The 22,386-nt window shown below is 38.6% G+C and overlaps 1 protein-coding gene across 1 annotated transcript in view; it reads right to left on the reverse strand.

The window, feature by feature from the left end:
- The window catches only part of LOC117432354 (ephrin type-A receptor 8), a 153,056-nt gene that overhangs the window by 25,701 nt on the left and 104,969 nt on the right, over positions 1–22,386 (reverse strand). Inside the window, exons 5-8 of the mRNA XM_058993450.1 lie at positions 21,696–22,055; positions 12,778–12,902; positions 7,435–7,597; positions 1,945–2,041 (exon numbers count right to left, since the gene is read on the reverse strand). Coding sequence (XP_058849433.1) covers positions 1,945–2,041; positions 7,435–7,597; positions 12,778–12,902; positions 21,696–22,055 — 745 coding nt within the window. The remainder of the gene's footprint in view (positions 1–1,944; positions 2,042–7,434; positions 7,598–12,777; positions 12,903–21,695; positions 22,056–22,386) is intronic.

The following is a 22,386-nucleotide window of genomic DNA, read 5'->3' on the forward strand; positions in this document are numbered from 1 at the left end:
TTCCAACAGATAAATCTGTGAAATTAAATCCTTTTTTTACACTTGGCGAGTGAACATTTAGCTAGCATTTCTAATAAGGAAGCTGTGAAACACTGAAGCACTTGATTTGGCATTGTATGCTGCAGAGCTGCTGTTACACTCTGAGAGCCAATGCTTCCCCGCTTCCTCCTCTGCATACCACAATGCCAAAAGAAGTACACATTTCAAAACTTTTAACAATGTGTTTGTTAACATTTATGTATGAAGCTAAATCAGTTGGTTAAATCTGGGAAGAAATACATGATGTACATGAAATAATTAAATATAGTTTCACTGACACTGTCACTTCAAACATCCTTTCTCCGGTTCTGCAAGTCCTAGAGTGATTGTCAATGACTCATTTGAAAGGTAATAACTAATTACCTGTCATTTAGTGTGGCAGGAATGGCTGAGTGGTGACGTCACGGCAGAAGAAGGGAACACAACAACAAAAAAGTATTGTGCAGTGGCGCGGGCGCCGTTTTATTCAAAGAATCCAAAAATAAAATAAATATTTCAAACAGAAAACACTCGCTCACAGAGCAAAATAAAAGGTTAAACAAAAACAAATCACGAACACAAAATCCAAAATAAATAAACCATAAACCATACAGGTCAGGCTGGGCAGTCGCTGTCACTGTTCCTGTATGCTATGATTTAGTTTCGTTTTAAGTAACTCCGTCTCCTCTCACACACTCTCTCCTTCTGACACCCACCCCGAGTTTCGAGAGCTGCAGGCTTTTATTAACAGGTGACCATCTCCCGATTAGCAACAAATTAAACCACTTAATTCATTCGGGAGATGGCCACCTTCTGCACGAGTTTTAATTAATTACTCCTGGCAGAGGACGAGCACTGATCTCGCCTCTGCCAGGACACGTTTTAAAAAATAAACAAAACAATAACACGGCGCTACGCCGTCATTTAATCAAAACAATAAAACATACGGCGCTCGCCGACATAAATACAATACACTAAAAATAAATAAACACTACAAAACAATCTGCACAGGGGCGGAGGGAGAGACCCCGATCTAAAAATAAATAAACAATGTACAGGGCTGCTCGCCCTGTTACATTTAGGTATTTATTTAAAATGTTCTATCCTTTAAAAAACAATAATGATTTTACAGAACTACCTCTAGTTATAGTCGCACCTCCCTTACTGACTCTCGGCACCCCCACTTTGCGCACCACTGGTCTAACTTACACTCATGCTCATTGTAACTTCATGTTTACACCACTTGATCTGAAGCTCTTCTAACTATGATACCACATGCATTGGATACAAACGACCTTCCATGCATACTATCCTGCAGAGCATGATCAGTGTCAGATAACGAGTTATGAGTGACGACAATAACTTACCTTAGGTAGGTCTCACTGATTCAAATGCATGGTTCTTTACTGATGCTGAAGATCAGTTTCATTTCGCAGTTTTCCCATAGTTATACTATACATTTACTTTTTTTTTTTTTTATACCTCTACTTTGCTTCACTGTGCTTTAATACACTTTGTTATGCTTCTACTATGTGAAATGTTTATAAAGTATACCCTGGTGTTTAAATAAGAATACTTATTAGTGGATGACAGGGAGCCAATGCCACACCTCCAAATCTTTGTTTATTATTATTATTATTATTATTATTATTATTATTATTATTATTATTATTATTATTATTATTCAGAAATGTAAAAAGCCCACAAGAAAGCAGACCATATGTGTTGTCTTAGTGAAGTGGACAACAATGCAGGTTTAAAACAAACATTCAGTTCCTGGTTGGAATTAAAGCCTGGTTGATTTGGGGTATTTGAAGACTTAACCACTGCCCTCCATACTGTAGAGTATCAGCAACCATGGTGTATTGTAAAGGCGTCACCAACAGTACAAACTTACAATACCAACAGTCTAATATATTTGCTTACCTTTTCCGGCAGATAACAATCGCTAGAAACATCACCAGCCCTGTAACCAGTGTCAGGCAAATCCAGATAATCGTCATGGTGTCATATCTAAGAGGAACTAAAATCAATAAAAAACATTTACAAAGGGACACATCTTTTTTTGATCAAATATGCTACGGCCATAAGGACACCACTCAATGCATGGCTGGTCATTCTCATTGTGAAGCTATTACTGCTGCTATATACTGTATCTAGATATGGGATGTGCCATTAGCTTTTGCTTTATTATTATTGTATTCTCAGGGTGCACAGAACGCATGCTGGTAAACAGAAGCTGTACCAACTATGATTCAATCAGCCCATTGTAAGCCTGTGAAGAGCTTGCACTGATTCAATTAACACCTTTATTGTTTAGCTGCAAGCAATTCAATATCATAAACAAAAAAACAACAGGAACTTTAGACTTAAATGATATTTTAATGGACTTTGTGATCCTAAAGCAAGCAGGCATGGCATCCCATAATACTACCAGTGTGCATTCTCTTAATATCCAAGAAACCACAGCACAGGGAATGCTTTTTTTCACTTGGGAGATGCAGACAGTTTACACAGAGTTGTATATAGGGTGACTAGATTTTCAAAGCTCAAAACCAGGACACATTGTTAAATAACTGATAAGACTAACTAAACCATTTAAATATAGGTTATTTAATGGTTATTTAAAATAACCATCCACTCACTCTTAGTATTATCTTCATTTTTTTTTTTTTTTTTTTTTTTGAGCAGCTAGCTAATTTCAGTGCATTCCTGGGTGTATAATTTGTGGCTAATTAGTTTAATTAGCCATACTGTGTTATACGTATTGAGTACTTTTATATTGAGTTCAATAATAATAATAATAATAATAATAATAATAATAATAATAATAATCCATTAAATCATTAAAAAATAAATTTAGATTTTAGAATTTCTCTTTCTTTACTCACTGCATCAGGCTCTATTTATTGACGTTGGTGTGGTTTAACCTGGTAGTTTCAGATGCTTGTAAGCTCTCGCTGCTCTATCTGGGCTAAATCCCCCCAAAACTGACCAAAATGACCATATTACACACAATTGTAGATTAATATAAATAAAAACACACGGCGCACTGAGGAATAAGCACGTACGCCTGTGTTAATCACTTTAGAAAAAATAATGTTCTTGTTTTCACTGCAAGTGCCATAAACTAAAAGCGTATATTTACGTTATTTTGACAAAAGGTATTTCGAATGTGTCGCGCTACATGAAGTGGCTGAAAACCGGGACTTTTTAAAGATTTTGAGCAAAATGTCGGGACACCGAGACCTTTGATGGAAAACCGGGACTGTCCTGGCTAAACCGGGAAGTCTGGCCACCCTAGTTGTTCGAGAAAAACTTTAAATTACTTCACCAAAAATGTAACTCGTTATTTATTGTCATTAGTTCAACGTCTTTATCATGTGCTCACTATTATCACATCCCTTACGAAATGCTAATTAAGAAATTCTGCATATGCCTTCCAGAGCTGTGCAAAACAAATGATTAAATAATAACAAACATTCAAATTGTATTGGAACTATGATGCTTTTAAAATAAATAAACAGTTACTTGTGTTATTGGTGCTATCTGTCACTGGAACAAATGTGATTGGTTTATGTACAGAACAAAATAAAAATAAAAACATTAAAGAACGACATCTGTGCAAGTCTGCTGTTTCCCGATGCTCACTGGTTGATCTATCTCATTATTATTTCATTGATCTCAATGCAGACCAAAAATGAATGGTCCTCATATGCAAACTGCCAAATTATTTTTAGTTGAACTTTTGTTTTTTTGTATCAATCCAGAAAAAGCTGGCAGGCACTACAAGCAGCGCTTATGTCATTTTCAAAATCTCAGATACACGAATGCATCTTTTATATACAATATAAGCCCTGTGTTGTACAGAAGAGGCTGCTAGAGTACTGCCATGGGGCAGAGATATCCAAAATCAACAATTTCTGTGATTTTCCTTAGCTTGGAAATCTGTGCCATGGCCGTATCGAGCTGAAATCAGCTCAAAAAGTGAGTGATTTATTATAGCATTTTGTGAGCCCCTGAAAAATAAATGCTGAAACAGAACAAGCATGGATATAACCAGGGAACACTTGGCAGCTAAAGCATTACTCCATGCAATATCTTCATTACAACAATCCCTGGAATACATACACACGGCTGAATAACATGTCAATCACTGTGTGTCCACTTTTGTTTTATTGAACACTGAAATACCCAACCTGTCTCAGGCCAGGATTGAAAGGCTGTCAAGGCTCACTGCAAGGGATATGTTTTCACTACTATCTGAATTCAGGAGAAGCCATGCCTGAAAGGGTTTCTTAAGCACAGCATCCAGAACACTGAGTACAGAACATCATTTTTATCTAATGGACTAAATGGATTGTCTAACAAGGATACCACCTTGAAGACACAGAGAAACTGGGATACTGTTCGTGTAATGCTGGTGACAGAGTATAACAGAGCCTCATAAGCACTGTCAGCGTTTTTACTCTTTATTGGTAAAATAAAATGTAATTGTGTCTTTCATTAAGCTTGTGTTACAAGTTAGAAACAAAGCAATTGAGTTGTTACTTTAAAAAGAAAAACAAGGGATGTAGATACCCTATTTCTGGTCAGAGATTTCTAACTAGTATCAGTAAATAGGTACACCAATCTGTAAGGATTCCATAATAACTACAAAAAAACAAACACAGAAAGCAGACATTACAGTGAATTCGCAAGTGAAATATTGTGTGATGCTTTGCCAGTATAATATCAAAGATACCATTTAACTCCAGTTGGAGTGTGCTAGTCATTTGTGCAGCACTCAATGTAACATATGGTTAAATGCTCTAATTCTATTAGACACAGATGAGACTGTACATTTTATTATCCCCAGCAGGAGCATCATCAAGGCATCAGCAACGGTTCCACTGTACCTGCTGTGCGTATGAAAGAGCTGTTTAGGCAGTGCGTTTTTAAAACCTGGATTTGGTCAGTCATAAATATAGTGCACAAGTCATGGATATATTAGTGGTGTTAGAATCTACATCCACTTTCCCTAAATGCAGGCCCAATGTCCTCTTAATATTACCACATTTACATCAAAGCAAGTAGCAACAGGCTCTCTGACAATTTTGGAATCAAGGATAGTTTGCCAACCTTCGTTGCTTAGAAACAGGTGGTCAATTCCTATATTTAGCACATTTACACATCCAGGATCCCACACTGTCGCATTTTATATTATAGCAGGTCTGCAATATTAGATTAGGTAGCAATATTTCAAAAGGTCAAAATGTACCAAATCAATGTGATCATTTTCGCTGTTTTATATTAGAAAAATATGTTTCTGTTGCTGTGATTTCAACTGAAATCTGCCAATAATTTGATGTAAAAGGTAAGTGGAGTTTGGGAGTATATTTCTATAGATCAAGCAAAATGCAAGTGTTTTGGAAAAAGACCTAATTTTATATTTTCTCAGTCATTAAGTAGAACAATATATACATTTTTGTGTTTTTATAATACAATTTATGATGCTGAAAATGTTTTCAAACCCAAGAAATTGTACTACTTCTATTAAATACCTTTTACCGGTGTGGTGTTATTTTGCGTTACACGTTAAAACGTGGTACGCAATGTACTGTGCTTGCCCGGGCATGCACAAATGATTTTAGCTCAGAAAACAAGGAAACGCCCATCTGAACGGGGTATATTGAGTTTGGCCCTTAAAGTTCTTTTTAATTTTTACAAACGGCACTCGCTGCGGTTGTGTGTTGTACACACACCCCTTTCATTACTGAAGTGAGTGACTCCCTGTTTAAACAAACCACTGAACTCGCGCCATCATTACATGCCGATTGGGAGGTTTTGTGTGACATGGAGGCTGTGTTTTTGTTTATGCTTTTGGAAGAAAGTACTGTACGTAATCGATCAAGAGCTCGTCAAGCACAGCTATGCTTTTTTCTGCAAAACCAGCAGAGATGCCATTTTGCTTTTTCTGCACAGCTAAATACAGTGGTGACGATCTGCAGTACCATGATGGTAGATCGAAACATTTGGATGACCTTCTGACCAGAAGCCCGGTGGGAACGACTTGAGTGGTTTCCAAGTGACTAGATTGAAAATGTACTCCTGTCTAAGGAGTCGAGTATGCGTCTTTGTCATTTAATGAGACATTTCCTGGAGTGACAAAACACAGATGAGCCGTTCGGTATCGGTGTAAAAACGAGCTGCGGTCGCACTGTGGCGTTTGGGGATACGAATTGTTTTATTTAAGTTGCAAAACCAAAACCACAATTTTTTTACAACAAAATATTATACAACTGTACTTTGATTAAATAAAAAAATGTATATTATATCTATGCACTATTTACCAGTGTTATGAATTTATATTCATCAATATTACAAAATCAACTTGGTTCATCAGCCGTTTATCACACGGACATGTCTGATAGATAATGACATCATTAGTTGTGCAGAAATCCACTGAGCACCTGCGGTTGCAATACACACACACAGTTAGTGCGCATTAACTAACCGAACTGAATTAATAACCGCACTCGATATTTGCTTTGAAAAGGATTAACTAGTGCAGTTGTCGCTGCCCTTTGTAACCGAATTGTGTGTGTATACAAACAGTATTAAGAGCAAAAGGTGAACTCACAACCGCATTTATCCTGTGTGTGTACGTAGAGAATCTTAATACAGAGTGGGTGGTTGTAGGCTTCTAATTGGCCTGGATTCCACTGCAATGCAATTTAAAAATCAAGGCTGTAAATCCATGTTTAATAGATTTAAAGTTAAAAACTTTTGTGTATACAGAGGTTTACCATTTAAAATGTCATACATGTTGTAATGAAAAAATGTACTTGATTTAATATTTATACTTTTGTATCTATTTCTGTACCGTATTTATTAACAGTGGTTAAAATTGCACCAAGATACAATAAAAATCAATACATAATAAATGAGAATAAATGAAAATCAGTGCATGACCCTTTATATGACATCTTGTGTTTAACGTTTATTAAAATACAATGCCTTTTAGGATTGTTATATCAATTTACAGATTAAACCCTTAAACCTTCACAGACTTAAAAAGCAGCCTTGTCAGCTGTTGCTGTTAGTGTATAATCTACAAAGAGAGGCGTATACATCTAAAGGTGTCAGCCTCAGAAGTGACACAGATTTTGTTTAACAGTACTGTGGGTCCTATTGAATATTCCCATGGAACTCCAGTGGGGAGTACCGGCCAGTTACTGTGGAGAATCTTTAAAAGAAATACAAAAAAGACCAAAAAAAATAAGAATTAAAAAAAAAAAAACACCATGTTGCATTTGTGAAAAATCCCCTCAAGAACCAAATACCCCAAATGTTCTGCTGTCATGTACACATGATCTTTACACAATAATACACAACTACTGGTGTTGCTGTTGTTTTGTTTGTTTTTTTACTAACCTGCTTTCCCAGTCTCCACCTCCATGGTCTGGCTGAACCGGCCGCAGCCAGCGGACGTGCGTGCTCGGACCTGGAAGACATAGTGAGTCCCAGGCTTCAGGCCTGACACCCGCGCACTTCTGCTTTTTGACTTCAATGTGGAATAGCTCTGTTGTTCTTTATCCTGGCAGGGGGAAAAACATTGCAGATTCATTGTCATGTCAAGTGAAGAGTAATCTGAGATTTTATCATTACAGAAAAGTACCTCTACCATTTCCTCATCACGGGTAACCAATCTCTGTTTACTGTAAAATGCACATCTATGCTATTGTGGCAATTAGTGTAATCCTGAATGCCACTCTAAATTAAAAAAAGCATTCAGTTTGACTAGGGTGACCAGATGTCCTGTTTGACCGGTACTGTCCCCATTTCCCATCAACTGTCCCGGGGCCCCAACATTTCCCAAAACGTTAAACAAGTCCTGGTTTGCAACCACGCACTCCTTACATAATTTACACAATCATCTAACATATTAAAATATGGCTCCAGTGGTTTAAAAAAACGAACCAATATATTTGCACAGAATGCCTTTAGTCAAAAATAACTACTCTTGAATCCGCTAGTACCATTTGTTTAAGTTGCAATGATGTAAGCTAATTGCAATGACGTTATCTAATGGAACTGAAAGGTGGGATTCAGTCCATCTGCTTGCAAGGCGGAGCAGCAGGGAGATTGCAAGGACTCGAAACTTGACATGGATTAAATACAAAATAACAAAAGGTCTGGATTACACTGATACCTCGTTTCCATGCACAGCCAACTCAAGCTGACTCGAGTGCGCTCGAATTGGACTGAATTCTCCCAGAACTCAAGTTGATGGACAACTCGAGTTGGTGAAAAGGTGGCATTTTCACGCTTTTCCAAGTTACCCGAGATCAGGTGAGTTGGGCAAGAAATACAACTGATTTTCTCCAGAAATAATTTACTACAGATGGTATTATAGTCAAATTGTCAACGATTTAAAAGATAAATCCATCTAGATATTCTTTCGCGTTTGTTTCACGCAGTACATATACATGGCTGTATATCATTACATAATATCTATATATAAAGAAACAGAACAGATTAAAGAAGCGCTGGACAAGGGAAATAGTGTGTCAGATCTCAGAGTGGATATGAGAATGGCAGTGATGAAGCCAATTTGCTTGAGAACATTAAAAGTAGACTGGACATTTCCATCAAAGGATTTAAAAACTCTGGAATTAATCTGATGTGGTCAAAAACCCAGAGGCAGTCCTACTGTAGGACTGTTCCAAATCTGTAACAAAATGGTTGATTGTTGTTGTAGATGCATTGTAGATACTGTGTTACTGAAGTCACCCATCGTGCAGGTATCTCATGAATAAATAAATAAATGCACCGTATAAAACTGAGCTGATTTTACCAGGGATTGCTAGTCTATTAACAAGTTTGAAATTATTTTGAAGCAAATTAAACGATTTTCGTTTCGGCTTTATATTGTTAAAGTTTTCACACGTGGCAATACTGCCCTACAATTAAATGATACTGTGATCATTCCACTGTGTTATGTTGTGAACCTTAGCTAAGTTTTAAAACTGAGAGATAGCAAATGCTTACCGTAAAAGTTTACCGATACCTTAAAATTAAGGGCCATATAAGAACGATAAATACTGTAACTGATTAGAAGGCCTTCTTTGTTGTTCTACAAGTTGCTTCTGTGACATTGTAGATGCTATAACAAGTTACTGTAAGTGAGATACTGTTTCAGCAGACAGATTTCAGTCAGTAAACATTTATCTGAATGTTTTTGGAATTAAAAATGTAAATGGAAAACTGTGTTGCATTTTTCTTTGTGAACGTGGTTAGTGAAAAATGGCAATTCAAAAACTGTCAAAATCCCCCAAGGTAGCAAATCCACCGAATTTAATACCAGCCAAAATGTCCCGTTATACGGTATGTGCCCAAATGCAGAATTTAGAATTCTGGTCAGCCCTAGGTGTGAAATCAGACCAGACAATTTGGGCTCCCACCGAATTGGGAGCCAACTCGAGTCATTTAAAAATATGGAAACGGGGTGGGGGGTGGTTGGTAACTCGAGCACGTACCCGATTTGTGTGGTTCATGGTATGAGTAAAATCCTTAAATTAAAGGGTAATTGAGAAAAAAAAATGTAAATGAAACAAGAGAAACAAAACACTTTTTTTTTTTTTTTTTAAACAGCGCTACAGAAAGAATTTCCATTTCATGTTGTAAAACACAACTATAATGTGGCGTTATCCTGTTGCAATGTCGTGACCTGCAAATACGTGCAGTGCTGGAAGTCTGTTGCTCTCCATAGCTCTGTAGCTTCAAATTGCATTTGGTCACATTGATATGGGGCATACACACACACAGTGGCTGTTACTGAGCTTTCACAATACTTATCTATCTGGCTTCTTTCTACTGACATTCACAGTACATGTGTCAGAAAGAGTTCCTCACAATGCAAACGAATGTACTTTGTCTTCGGCTTGCACTGTGTCCTTGTTAAAGAAAGGAATCAAGGAGGCCACACTTTGTCATGCTTTGTCAACCAAAGTGGTCTGTAAGCCAGAATTGCAGAGAGTTTACAGGAAACCAAAGATTAATTATTTACATGAATTAAATATTTAGTTATGTGCTCTCTGTAGCTCACACAGATTTTTGTGTGTTTATATTACAGATATTGATGCCCCAGACCATACCCAAAGGTGCGTTCCCCATTCAAATTTACAGACCATTGCGTTGTTTTACAAATAAACATACCAGTATGACTTGCTGTCTTTTTGTTGTGTTTTAAAAGCAATTAAATGCAATTTGTGTTTCAGATTTAATTAGTGTGATCGTGATCAATGTCATTTCTATGAAATGAAATACAAAAAAAATGTCTCACGTTTAAAAAGTACTAACGTTCAGCTCGTGCTTACTAATATTTCCATGGTAACCATGTGCTGCAGCTTGATTATTCCATATTTCTGTGTTACAGCAGGTATTCAGGAAGAGTATATAGAGTAGCTGCACTAGGTAATGATGCTGGAGACACTGCTTAAGAAAACAAAGCTGCATGTCAATGACCTGCTCCCTATGAGTTGGGTCATCTTCAATCACTGCTCTCCCTCTCATACTTTAAGGCGATAGTGTTAAATCTTCCATAGGGAACCCTATAAAACCTGCCACTGTACTGCAGATGCCAATGTAACCTTATTTACACTGCAGCTTTTATTAAAAACAATGGTGTACAACCATATCGAAGCAAAAGCCCTCCATAGCACTGCATGTCACTCTCCAGCAAGAGGAGCATTTTTTACCCAACAACCACCAACAACAGTCATAGCCATTTAACATAGTTTAGATTACCTAATAGTTTTTATTGGTTGCTTAAAACTGTTTATTTTACTACCACAAATACATCAATGACGTCAAAGAGAGAGATAATGGAAAACTTGGTGAGTAGGGGTGTGCCGAATGCAATTACAATCCAGTGATGCCTCTCTATTATCAGACTTACACATCTTGTGAAGAGTGTTCTGCAATTAGTGAAGAGTCCTTATACAGGGAAACATGTTACTGTCCACGTGGCCTCACGGTGAATCAGTGAAGAGTCCTTATACAGGAAAACATGTTACTGTCCACGTGGCCTCACGGTGAATCAGTGAAGAGTCCTTATACAGGAAAACATGTTACTTTCCACGTGTCCTCACGGTGAATTAGTCAAGACTCTAATTACTGTGTATTTGCAAAGTAGTTACTTAGTAAATGCATGTGTGCATACACATAATTATTATTATTATTATTATTTGTTTATTTAGCAGACGCCTTTATCCAAGACAACTTACCGAGACTAGGGTGTGTGAACTGTGCATCAGCTGCAGAGTCACTTACAATTACGTCTCACCCAAAAGACGGAGCACAAGGAGGTTAAGTGACTTGCTCAGGGTCACACAACAAGTCAGTGGCTGAGGTGGGATTTGAACCGGGGACCTCATGGTTACAAGCCCTTTTCTTTAACCACTTGACCACACAGCCTCCTAAATGTCGTTACAATGTGCATAGTTACAATGTACTTAATGTGTAAATCTTTTTGCAATGATACACACGATACAAACACGACTCCAAACACAAAGACGATCACAAGTCCAGAGTGAGTGCAGTGAATTTTAGTGGTGCGGTACACGTTATCAGTGAATACAAGTGCAGTGAAATCGGGGTTGATTGCTGGTCTTAAGCGACAGCTCCCGGATTGTTAGCCGTCTATAATATACAAACAGTGCAATTAATACGGTAAACAAACCAAACAAGAAACACTCACAACACAAATTCACGGTCCTTCAGCGGTTCTTTCACAACCATAAAAAAGGAACAGATCACCTCGCTACGCCCCCTTATGTACCGTCAATCACGACCCCTTGGTAAACGATTGCAACCGCTCCTCCAATCCGCGGCTGCCACATCGCTTCCCTTCCGGGTCAATGACTTGGTGTACCATAGCCCCGCCCCCTTTCTAAATTGCTGACTTTCACCTAACCCTAGTGATTAATTGTCTGGCCATCCAGTCCAGGGCACTTTGTTCCCTTTACACAGCACCAAGAATCATTCTGTCTCTGTCACAATCATGCAAAAAGATTGAAAAATTAAAGAGTAAGTAGCGGGGTTCCAAAAAATATAATGTTACACATCCCCACGTGTTGCTACAACTGTTTAAATAACGTACCTGTAATGTTTCTTTTCATTGTTAACATCCTGACAACTTTTTACACTTATAACTTTAAAGTGTGTTTCAAAGCTCTTTTCAAAATGGCCTCTGTAGTGCACTGACAGTGTAAGGATCACTGCCCACATTGTCAAACAGGTAACACAGCAATAACGATCCATGATGTGGTACGGAACAGAAAAGCCAGAGCGCTGTTTTTTTTTTTTTTTTTTTTTTTTTTTAAATCACTCTTCCTGCGGTGATTTAGAGGGCAGATGTCAAACCCCAGTGCACTAGAGCAGCCATTTTGAAAATGTATTACCGCAAGCACAACAGAATTGTTTAGTGTGAGTGGGGTGTTGTTGTGCCAACCAGCCAGATGTCTTGTTAAAATATATTTCCTTTATTTTACACAGCGCTTTTTATTGTAGTTTTCCACCCTTGGCTTACTTATTCTTATAGGGGGTTTCTGATTGCCTCGTCCACATGGCTAAGCACTCGCTCCTCTGCCAAGCGGATTCAAAGCAAAATGATTGTATAATAACATGTGCAAATCAATGAAATCACTTCCATTATTAAGTGGTGGGATGTTTTTCTGATCACTTGAATAACTAATAATTGCAGAACAAACCTACCTTTTCAAAATATTTGACCTCATACTCCAGGATAACTCCGTTAGGCTGGTCTGGTTCGTGCCACAGTAAGGTGACGCTATTCTGGCTTGTGTTCTCCTGCCGTATCACAATAACCTGGGAGGGAGCTGCAAAACAAAGAGTTAGCAGATTTATTGCAGGCCCTCCCCAACTCAACTCAGAATTACTGCTACTTCATGCTGTATAATGTGGAGTCTGCTGTCTCTGCCTGGCTTCGGTGGTGAAATGCTGACCATAGCAACTTGGTTCTTATTTTAAGCTCTTCTTGCCTTCATTAGATAACTGTTTGAGAATTTCCAAAAGAAGCAATAGGTCATGAATATCATGACAAAACATGAGCCAAATCAATGCATTGTGTTGAGCTGAGCATCCCAAGGTCCTGCTGTGGAGTGACCTTTGATTTGCTTGCGCCTCAGCTGGGCTGTTTTATTCATAACATGCAGTATTTTAACTCTTTTAATACTGGATTGCTAGGGCTCCAAGTCTGATTCCATAAGACATTTCTTCTACAAACACAGTACTGCAGACACATTGATTTCTGCAGGAGCAATTTTGTTTGAAAGGCCAGTTGTTGTTTACTCATTCTGAAGAAGGGAAACGCACCCAAACAGTGTGGCCCAGCCACAAGCATTACATTTAACTAAGTTAGCAATGTACTTCCGCTGGCACATTTTCCTTGACTTCTTGTCTGAGTGGGGACTGCTGCTGTGCTGTTCTCGTCTGTGGGGACTGCTGCTGTGCTGTTCTCGTCTGTGGGGACTGCTGCTGTGCTGTTCTTGTCTGTGGGGAGTGCTGCTGTGCTGTTCTTGTCTGTGGGGAGTGCTGCTGTGCTGTTCTTGTCTGTGGGGAGTGCTGCTGTGCTGTTGAATACAACCAACCAGCCTGCCTTGTTAAAATATAATGCTTTCCCTTTTTTATGCAACATATTTTTGTGGTTTTTAACCAAATTTCGTTATGAGGTAAAACCCCAACACACGTCACTTAAGAACATGAGATCGCGATGTACGAACAATAGGAGGCCATTCGACCCATCAATGCTCATTAATCTCAAAACTCCGTCAAGAATCCAAATGATTCAGCATTACCAACATGACAGTATTACACGACGTATTCTTTTGTGTAACTGTAATTTCAAAATGACGTACAATAGTGTGCAGATAGTTGAGAAGACTACATTAAGATTACATATCTGGTTACACTGTATACAAAGTGTTAGTAATTCAACTAGAATGAAATATGAAATGACATATTCACTATAGAATTAATATGAAGTCATTCACAATATAGAACCCTGAATAGCATCTGGTTTACAACATCTAGAAAGTATGAAACAAGGTCAATACCAAGATAATGCCTGATAAGGAGGCTGTGTGGTCCAGTGGTTAAAGAAAAGGGCTTGTAACCAGGAGGTCCCACTGACTCATTCTGTGACCCCGAACAAGTCACTTGTGCTCCATCTTTTGGGTGAGACGTAGTTGTAAGTGACTCTGCAGCTGATGCATAGTTCACACACCCTAGTCTCTGTAAGTTGCCTTGGATAAAGACGTCTGCTAAATAAACAAATAATAATAATAATAATAAGGTTTTATTAAGATTTCAAACTGGCAAACTGTGATTTTATTGTTTTCAGTGTTTTGTCTTCCCTCATTTTTATAATTTTTTTTAAAGCTACACATTCTATGAGAATGTTCTGGGGTAGCTACTGTGTGGCACTGACCTATAATAAAGCTTCCTGATTGATGGATCAAAGGTTTCTAATTAATACAGTTTACTTTTTTAATGTTATAGTAAAAGAGATGCGTGTTCATATGGAATTATATTTGAATCACAGACACTGGATGGAACTGCTATTTTATTGCAAGTGCAGTCTCTTTCCTTAGAGTTCAAAAATGCTAAATACAACATAACCCTCTGCTGTATAGCACATGAAGACCCTGCTCTGCACACACAGTCACTGCCTGGGTTCCTCATCGACCCTTTCAGACAGTAGGGGAGCCCGAGACCTGAAAATAGCACAGATGCATTTGCAATGTTACTGCGATATCTGGCACCTGTATCAGCTGCCAAAAAAATTTGACATTGATCTTTTGATGAATGTAAAATCCTTTAAGCATGAACTCTAAACTTGTTAAGAAAACACAGACCCTGCTGCTACGCAAAAATAGTAATATGCTATGGTGTTAAGCTTATCTATGCATCCTTTTTACAGACTGGATATATTATTTTATTGGATTTTGTATTATTTTGCAATATGACTTATACAGTACCAGTAAAGCTATGAATCCTTTATTGACTGTAATAGGAAATTAATAATATTATTATTATTATTTGTTTATTTAGCAGACGCCTTTATCCAAGGCGACTTACAGAGACTAGGGTGTGTGAACTATGCATCAGCTGCAGAGTCACTTACAACTACGTCTCACCCGAAAGACGGAGCACAAGGAGGTTAAGTGACTTGCTCAGGGTCACACAATGAGTCAGTGGCTGAGCCGGGATAATAAATGTGTGTACCAGCATGATTTCTCTGTAATGTCCTATGGAATAATACTATAGAACAAAATGTTTTTGGAAAAGTATTGCTTCCTTGGTACCAATTACTACTATATAATGTCGGTTTTTGAATGTTAGTAAGTATGTCAAATAAAGATCTAGGCAAGAACAGAAATAGAGAAACATACAAAACACACAGAATAGGATATTAAACATTCCGAAATGTTGGTATAAAAGTACCCCTTTAATGTAGTGTAACAGTGCAATGAAGCAAAAGGCACAAAAGGGATTCAGACTATAGTGGAAATACTCTGCATCTCTAGCCAGTAGCCCATTGGCTAATACAGTGTCGCAGTTTGTGCGGTTGTCCACAAACCAACCAATCGTTACTCTCGTAGTCAACAGCTAAACACTATTGCCCACTATTGGCCTCCTAGCACACCATTTGCCCCTAATGTAATAGGACAGAATCACATTTTTTGATCTGTATTATTATTATTTTTGTGTTTTAGATCCTACTGCAGTAATTCACCTGGTAGGCTATTCCATGCAGTTTTAAAAATATGCCTCCTACCTTCTGTTCTAAAGTTTTACTCGGCTTCCATTTATGCTAGGGTTGCAGCGATACAAGATTTTTCACATCACGATACAGGCTGAAAAGAAAATGACCACACCCTGATATTATCCCGATAAATGATCATCTGGATCTTGAATTGATTTTTACGTCAACAATAACAGTATAGAATAAAAGCACAATATATTATATATATTTTATTTTTTTATTTTTTACTGAATGTTATTCTTGTAAACTCCAAAAAGTACATATCCAGACAGTAAATGGATTAAAATACTAAATAGACTTTAATTTCAGTGACTGATGTTGAATTAAGAAATACAAAGAATAGAAAATGGCCTACAATCAGGAGTCAAACTCAGCTTTACTGACAGTAGATAAATAATATTTAATTGAATGGTCACCATTTGGATATTTTTAAAGCAAAGAACATTTGTACTAATGTTCATGACATATAAACGCTAAAAGATTTGTTTTCACTAAAATTTGAACTCACTAAAGCAGGGTTAGACAATAGCATTAGCCCTGCACCCATCTTATGTAGTACTGTTACATAAAATTTGTCTGAACCTCTACTCTGGCGTCTGGACTTTTTAAAAAATATTTTCTTTTTTTTAAAAGATGCGTGTAGTTTGTTTTATTTTTATGTAACTCAGGCCTACCTTGTAACGAGGTTAAAATTTGTGTTGCACATGCATATACTGTATAGCGTTAATATTGAAGAGCCAGACACGTTATGCCATTAATTGGAAAATTGGCTGTATTTCTGAAAGGAGAATCTGCCTCTTAATCAAATACGTAATCAAACCATATATCTAGCCACTTTCATCTACGCCCTTTTTGTTCATTCATTTGTTTTGTTGCATTTCCCACATTATAGGGTCGTGTCGTTGCTTGTCTCTTGCCTTTGTATTATGGATTCAACTTCTCCAATCGTAGACCCAGTTCCATGACTCGCAGGAAAACATCCCGACAGGAATAGTCTGTGACACCTCGCTTGTTCAAAAAAAGTCACTCCCGGAATTGTTTCAGCTCTAGTTCATAGATACAGCTCTGTGACACATATCCAATGAGCTGTCAGGAATGCATCAGTGTGTTATGGGGTCACCAAATTCGAGAGCGATCACACGTATAACAGGATCACACATAACATTCATACTCTACAAGTCAGTCTTTCCAAACGCTGCATTTGTACTCTCATGTCGCAATCTTCATACATAGTACTTTGTTTCAGCTCCGTCTGTATCAAACTTATCACGCGGTCTCATTTACTTCCATCCTATGCTTGGAGCTCTGCTGGACGTGGAACCACACAAACATGCTAAATGTTTGGGATGGTGTATAGCAGATAAAATTATTTTGAGGTATGTGTATCTTTTGCGATGATGGGTGCTCCTTCTTGTGCCATAAAGTCATACTTTGACGCTTTGTATTATTTATTAGGCGCGACTGTATTTTAGTAACGGAAAATAGCGGCTGGTTGAATTTGGTTTTGATGTTTGATAGAGTACATCCAGATTATCCTGTGTATTGTTTCTAGAGTCAAAAGTTTATACATTTTTTTTTACTTGCAAAAGAAAACAAAGGAACACAAGATGAAGTGCAAAGCCAAATCCCTTTGGATCATTATAAGTGGCTTTAATAAAGGTTAGTTATTATAGTTTATCTTGAGGTTAATGTTTTTATGCGACTCCGCTGTGCCGTGCTGTGCTGTGTGGCGCTGTGCCGCGTTGTGCCATGCTGCGCTCTGCTTGCATTGAGTGATATATTGCTGCTGGAGGTTGCTGTCGTTCTTAACACTACAAGTGTATTACACTGACATGGTTGTTTTGATATGTTTTACCAAACCACCTCGCTTCAAGGGGTCACTGACACTCTCCCTCTCCTCAGATCAGCCGTAATATTATTCGAAACAGCAGAGATAATGTCAGACAATACCATCCCGCAAACAAACATTGCTGTTTTCATCACACATTCAGCTAGTGCAGTGACGCTCATTCTCTCTCCAGGGCCCTGCTATTTCTAAATGTCAACTGTCCCTTCTGATTGTAATAAACTGGAGCGTATCCAGTCATTCACACACACACATCTTTCAATCCGCCTATCACACAGGAGTGCTGGAGTCCTCGTCAACACTCTGCACTCTGGAGGCATCTTCCCATTCAAGGATGTCCTTCTGGAAGCAACGTTCGTCTCTGCTATCGTGGGTTCCTCCGGTGTGTATGAAAATCCTCCTGAACCAGTGCCTTAATCCATCCTCGGACCTCTGCATCGGACATCTCAAACTTCAGTGTCAGGTCATGTATTCCTTATGTTTTTAAAGCATTATTTAAGGTGGCGGAGACTTAGGAGGCTTTGTCCTTTTTTGGGGGAATGTGGCCTCAAGTGCCACTTATCTTGCCCACTGGCATTAGTTTTTATCTAATTCACATTTTTAATTTTTCATAGTTTTGCCAGCATAGGGGAGGCTAACATGCTCCAATGGGCAAGGCCTTGGGCCAAATTAAAAAAGGAATCATTTACAGGCATGTTTAAATGTCAGTTCAATAAACCATTCATTTCATTCTATTGGTGGTTGTCTCCTTTCTGAATGACATAAAGTCAATGTTGTCTCAGAGTTGGTTAGATAGTATAGGGTCAATTGCAGTGTACCAGATTTAGTCCACTTGATGTGTCTAACTAGTGGATTAAGCAGGTTTAGTCCACTTGATTGGACTAAAGTTAGTACACCTTCAAATCCCGATTGCAGTGTACCAGTAGTTAATCATCGCAGGTGGATCATCTGCTAAATCCGACTAAACAAGATCCTGATTGCAGCATACCAAATCAGATTTGTGATGATCCTGTTGAAGTGGATTAACTCAGTGCTGTGAAGGATAAGACAGCTGCATTTCTCCTGTACATCTGAAAACTTTATTCCATACATTCCTTATATTATTATTATTATTATTTATTTCTTAGCAGACGCCCTTATCCAGGGCGACTTAAAATCGTAAGCAAATACATTTCAAGTGTTACAATACAAGTAATACAATAAGAGCAAGAAATACAATAACTTTTGTTCAAGCAAAGTACAAGTGTGACAAACCACAATTCAATAATACAGCAGATAATAGTGATAGTTACATCAGGATATGATTAAATCGTGATAGTTACATCAGGATATGATTAAATACAAAGTACTACAGGTTAAACACTTGGCAGATTACAGTATTCTGAAGTACAGGATTAAATGCAGTGAAATAGGGGGCAGATAAGAGCAAAATAAAGCACATTTACATGAAGGGTGATAGTGTCCCAGGATACAACAGAGGAGTTCTACAGGTGCTGTTTGAAGAGGTGAGTCTTAAGGAGGCGCTGGAATGTGGTCAGGGACTGGGCAGTCCTGACATCTGTAGGAAGGTCATTCCACCGCTGCAGAGCAAGGGTGGAGAAGGAGCGGGCTCTGGAGGCAGGGGAGCGTAGCGGAGGTAGAGGTAGTCTTCTAGTGCAGGCGGAGCGGAGAGGTCGAGTGGGGGTGTAGGGAGAGATGAGGGTCTGGAGGTAGCTGGGTGCAGTCAGACACATTCAGGCAGTCAGATCCATGATAATAAATTATTGCACAATTAGGGAATATCTCTATCTATTGTGAACTATGAGTTCTTTAATTGTTGTGGTAGCCAAGATTTGTCTTTGCAGAGAGGAGACCAAACAGCAGAATTATTGAACCAAAAAGGTACTTTTTTATTTGAAAGAAAAAATAAACAAAATAACAAAAGAAAACCTGCCCTCTGAGCTCTAACTTCACTTTTTCTTTTGTCCCTAGCTAATTCTGCTGAAGCTTGCCTTTGAATACAGGGCTGTACACAGCAAGCTTTAGTGAGTTCAGATTTTTTGTATTCTTCTTGATGTCCTGGTAGCTGTTGCTTTGCTTTTCCTTCCACAGGTAGATCGTCTGGTGCTGTCATGGTAAGTTCGCAGGGTGGATTCAGTTCTTCAGGAGCCCTGCAGAGGAAGCGCTTCACAAGACTGGGTAAGTTTTAAAGGTTGTGGTCTCAGGCAATATTTCACTTTAATATGTTTCCTCACTATCTGTTTCTTTGTCCCCAGACAGACGTTGATATGTCGCTGATATCCCTCGTACAGTCGTGAACACACTGGGCCTGCTACCAATGCAATTGTTAGCACAACACGTTTCTGCTTAAACAAACAGTGGTTTTATTCTTGAGAGTTGGTGCTATTATTTCTGTCTGCCTCGTCCATTTTATTGCAGATAAAATATCACTGTCCTTACAGTCAGCCTTTCAACATGATATAAAAGTAGAATGCTTCTCTTAATGTAAGCAGAGTACAATGTATCTTTTAAATTAAATACAACTAACAAGGCCTTTTGCAAACACAAACTAGGGAATGTGCTGCTCCATGCAGCATAAAACAAACACTAGGCACCGATTTTTTTCATATGCAGCAAGTCCAATGCTGCCAAGTCCGAGTAACACAGTCCATAAATTAAACAGTCTTTGTTCCACGAAGAAGAAGACACGGTAAGTGCACCTTTTGTTTATACACAATATATTTTTTAAATAACTAAAATGATAAAAGATTGTTGTACTCACACTAGCTCTGTGTTGTTCTCTGCATTCCAGAATTGCTCCAACGCAATGTATTTGAGATGAAACATGTTCCTTTGGTATCATTTCGGTCGGTCGGTACATCAAACTTCCTCCAAGCCTCTACACCCAACTTGTCTTTCTGTGCTGCTCCCTTTTTATACTACCTGCAGGTTAATTGGCTCCTCTACTTTGCTGGTTCTAAGTGGCTTATGGGAGTTGTAGTTTCTTCTATTGTTCTGTGTAAGGTATTCATTATCTGAGGACATTTGATCAGGAACCCCACACTCCTGATATCCTTTCCTCACCCCCCATGTAGGCCTTACATTTAAAAATATTTTTTTATGCATGTACCTTTGATACCGTTTTCATTTTACCGTAATTACATTTCAGTTAATATGCTTTAACTATAAACCACTAATTGTCCATTATCACAAAATTAAACTTTCTGTGCCTATGCAGCAATGTCGGCAGCTTAAAATGCAAGTATGATCTGCCAGTTTGAAATGTGAACGAAAAGACATGGACTAGAATCACCCATATTGAAAATGAAATTCAATTTATTTTTTACTTCAATATGTTTGCATGAATCCCACTGATGTAATAAAAATGTGTTTTTCATTTTGTACAGGGATCCCTTTATATATTTATCCGTTTGGTACGCTGCAATCAGGATTAAGTTAGTGCAGATTTGTAGGATTTTCTATTCCGCATTTTAGTCCACTTGATGTCGGCATAAACATAAATCGCTGGCATGTATCAGAGCAGTGAGTCCCTCGGTTGGGACCACATGGTCGTCACTCCCCTGGGGCATGACCTACATATCACATGACACACAAAGGTCCTTTCCTCTGATGGGAACTAGACTCAACCACAAGCCTTAACTGACAAGTAAAGAAAGGTTTCCAAGTGTGGATATGATGCTACTTATCTTGGACTTAGTAACATTATCCATGCCACTGACCTGTAATATCGCGGTAATCGATTTGACAAATGATACAAATGAACTGCATCGCTGTGACGGTATAGCCAGCGTATCGCTGAAACCGTAATTTATTCCCTCTTGTTCTAGTCCCTGTGCTAAATTAGTCATTAAGTTCCCTCTTTCCCTTCTTTTTACTGAAGAGATTTAATTATTTTAACCTGTCTTCATAGCTCATGCCTTTTAAAGGAAGCATCATCATGATTGTACACATTATTTAAAAGGGTTACCCATTTGAATCGAGTTGGTTTTGTTCCCCTACCTGCCTGGTTTGTGGTGACGTTTACGGCAGTGGACTGCCGTGGCTGTAGGCTGAGGTGAGACACTGCATTCACTGCCTCAATGCGGAAGGTGTAGTTCATATGCGCTACCAAGTTCAGCACCGTCACCCAGGGCTGGCTCAGGCCCATTGCCTGGGGAACAAAGCGGACAGCCTGGCCGCCCCCCGGCCTGCCGCTGCTGCCACAGGCCTCGCACTGCCCCGAATCCCAAGCGCACTTCTGGCAGATCACATTGTAGTGGATATCAGTGCGCCCACCCGTGTCCAAAGGCTTGCTCCACTCCAAGCTGACTGACGTTCCGTTTACTGCAGAAATCACATTGAGTGGTGCCGAAGGAGGTCCTAAATGGGATATGATACAGTGTCAGTAACCACTCACAGGCAGGGTACACTTTGGACGGCATGCAAATTGTCCCTTATCAAATGTCTAGCCTGGTTTGTAAAGGTGGCTTTCTCCTATTCAATTATAGCTGCTACATGTTTGTGTCACTCACCACCCTGAAATCCTTGGTGGCGTTGGTCACACTTACATTTTTCCATACAGTATATCTTGAAGACAACTTATTAAATTGTAATGCAAGTTGGTATTAACACTCTTTAGGATAAGTTATTGAGGGTATCCGATTGAGGGAAAATGTGGTGGTGTCTCTTTGTCTGTGCATCCGTCTGTCTA

This window comes from Acipenser ruthenus, chromosome 20, assembly GCF_902713425.1.
Source record: "Acipenser ruthenus chromosome 20, fAciRut3.2 maternal haplotype, whole genome shotgun sequence".
In the NCBI taxonomy this organism is placed as follows: Eukaryota; Metazoa; Chordata; class Actinopteri; order Acipenseriformes; family Acipenseridae; genus Acipenser; species Acipenser ruthenus.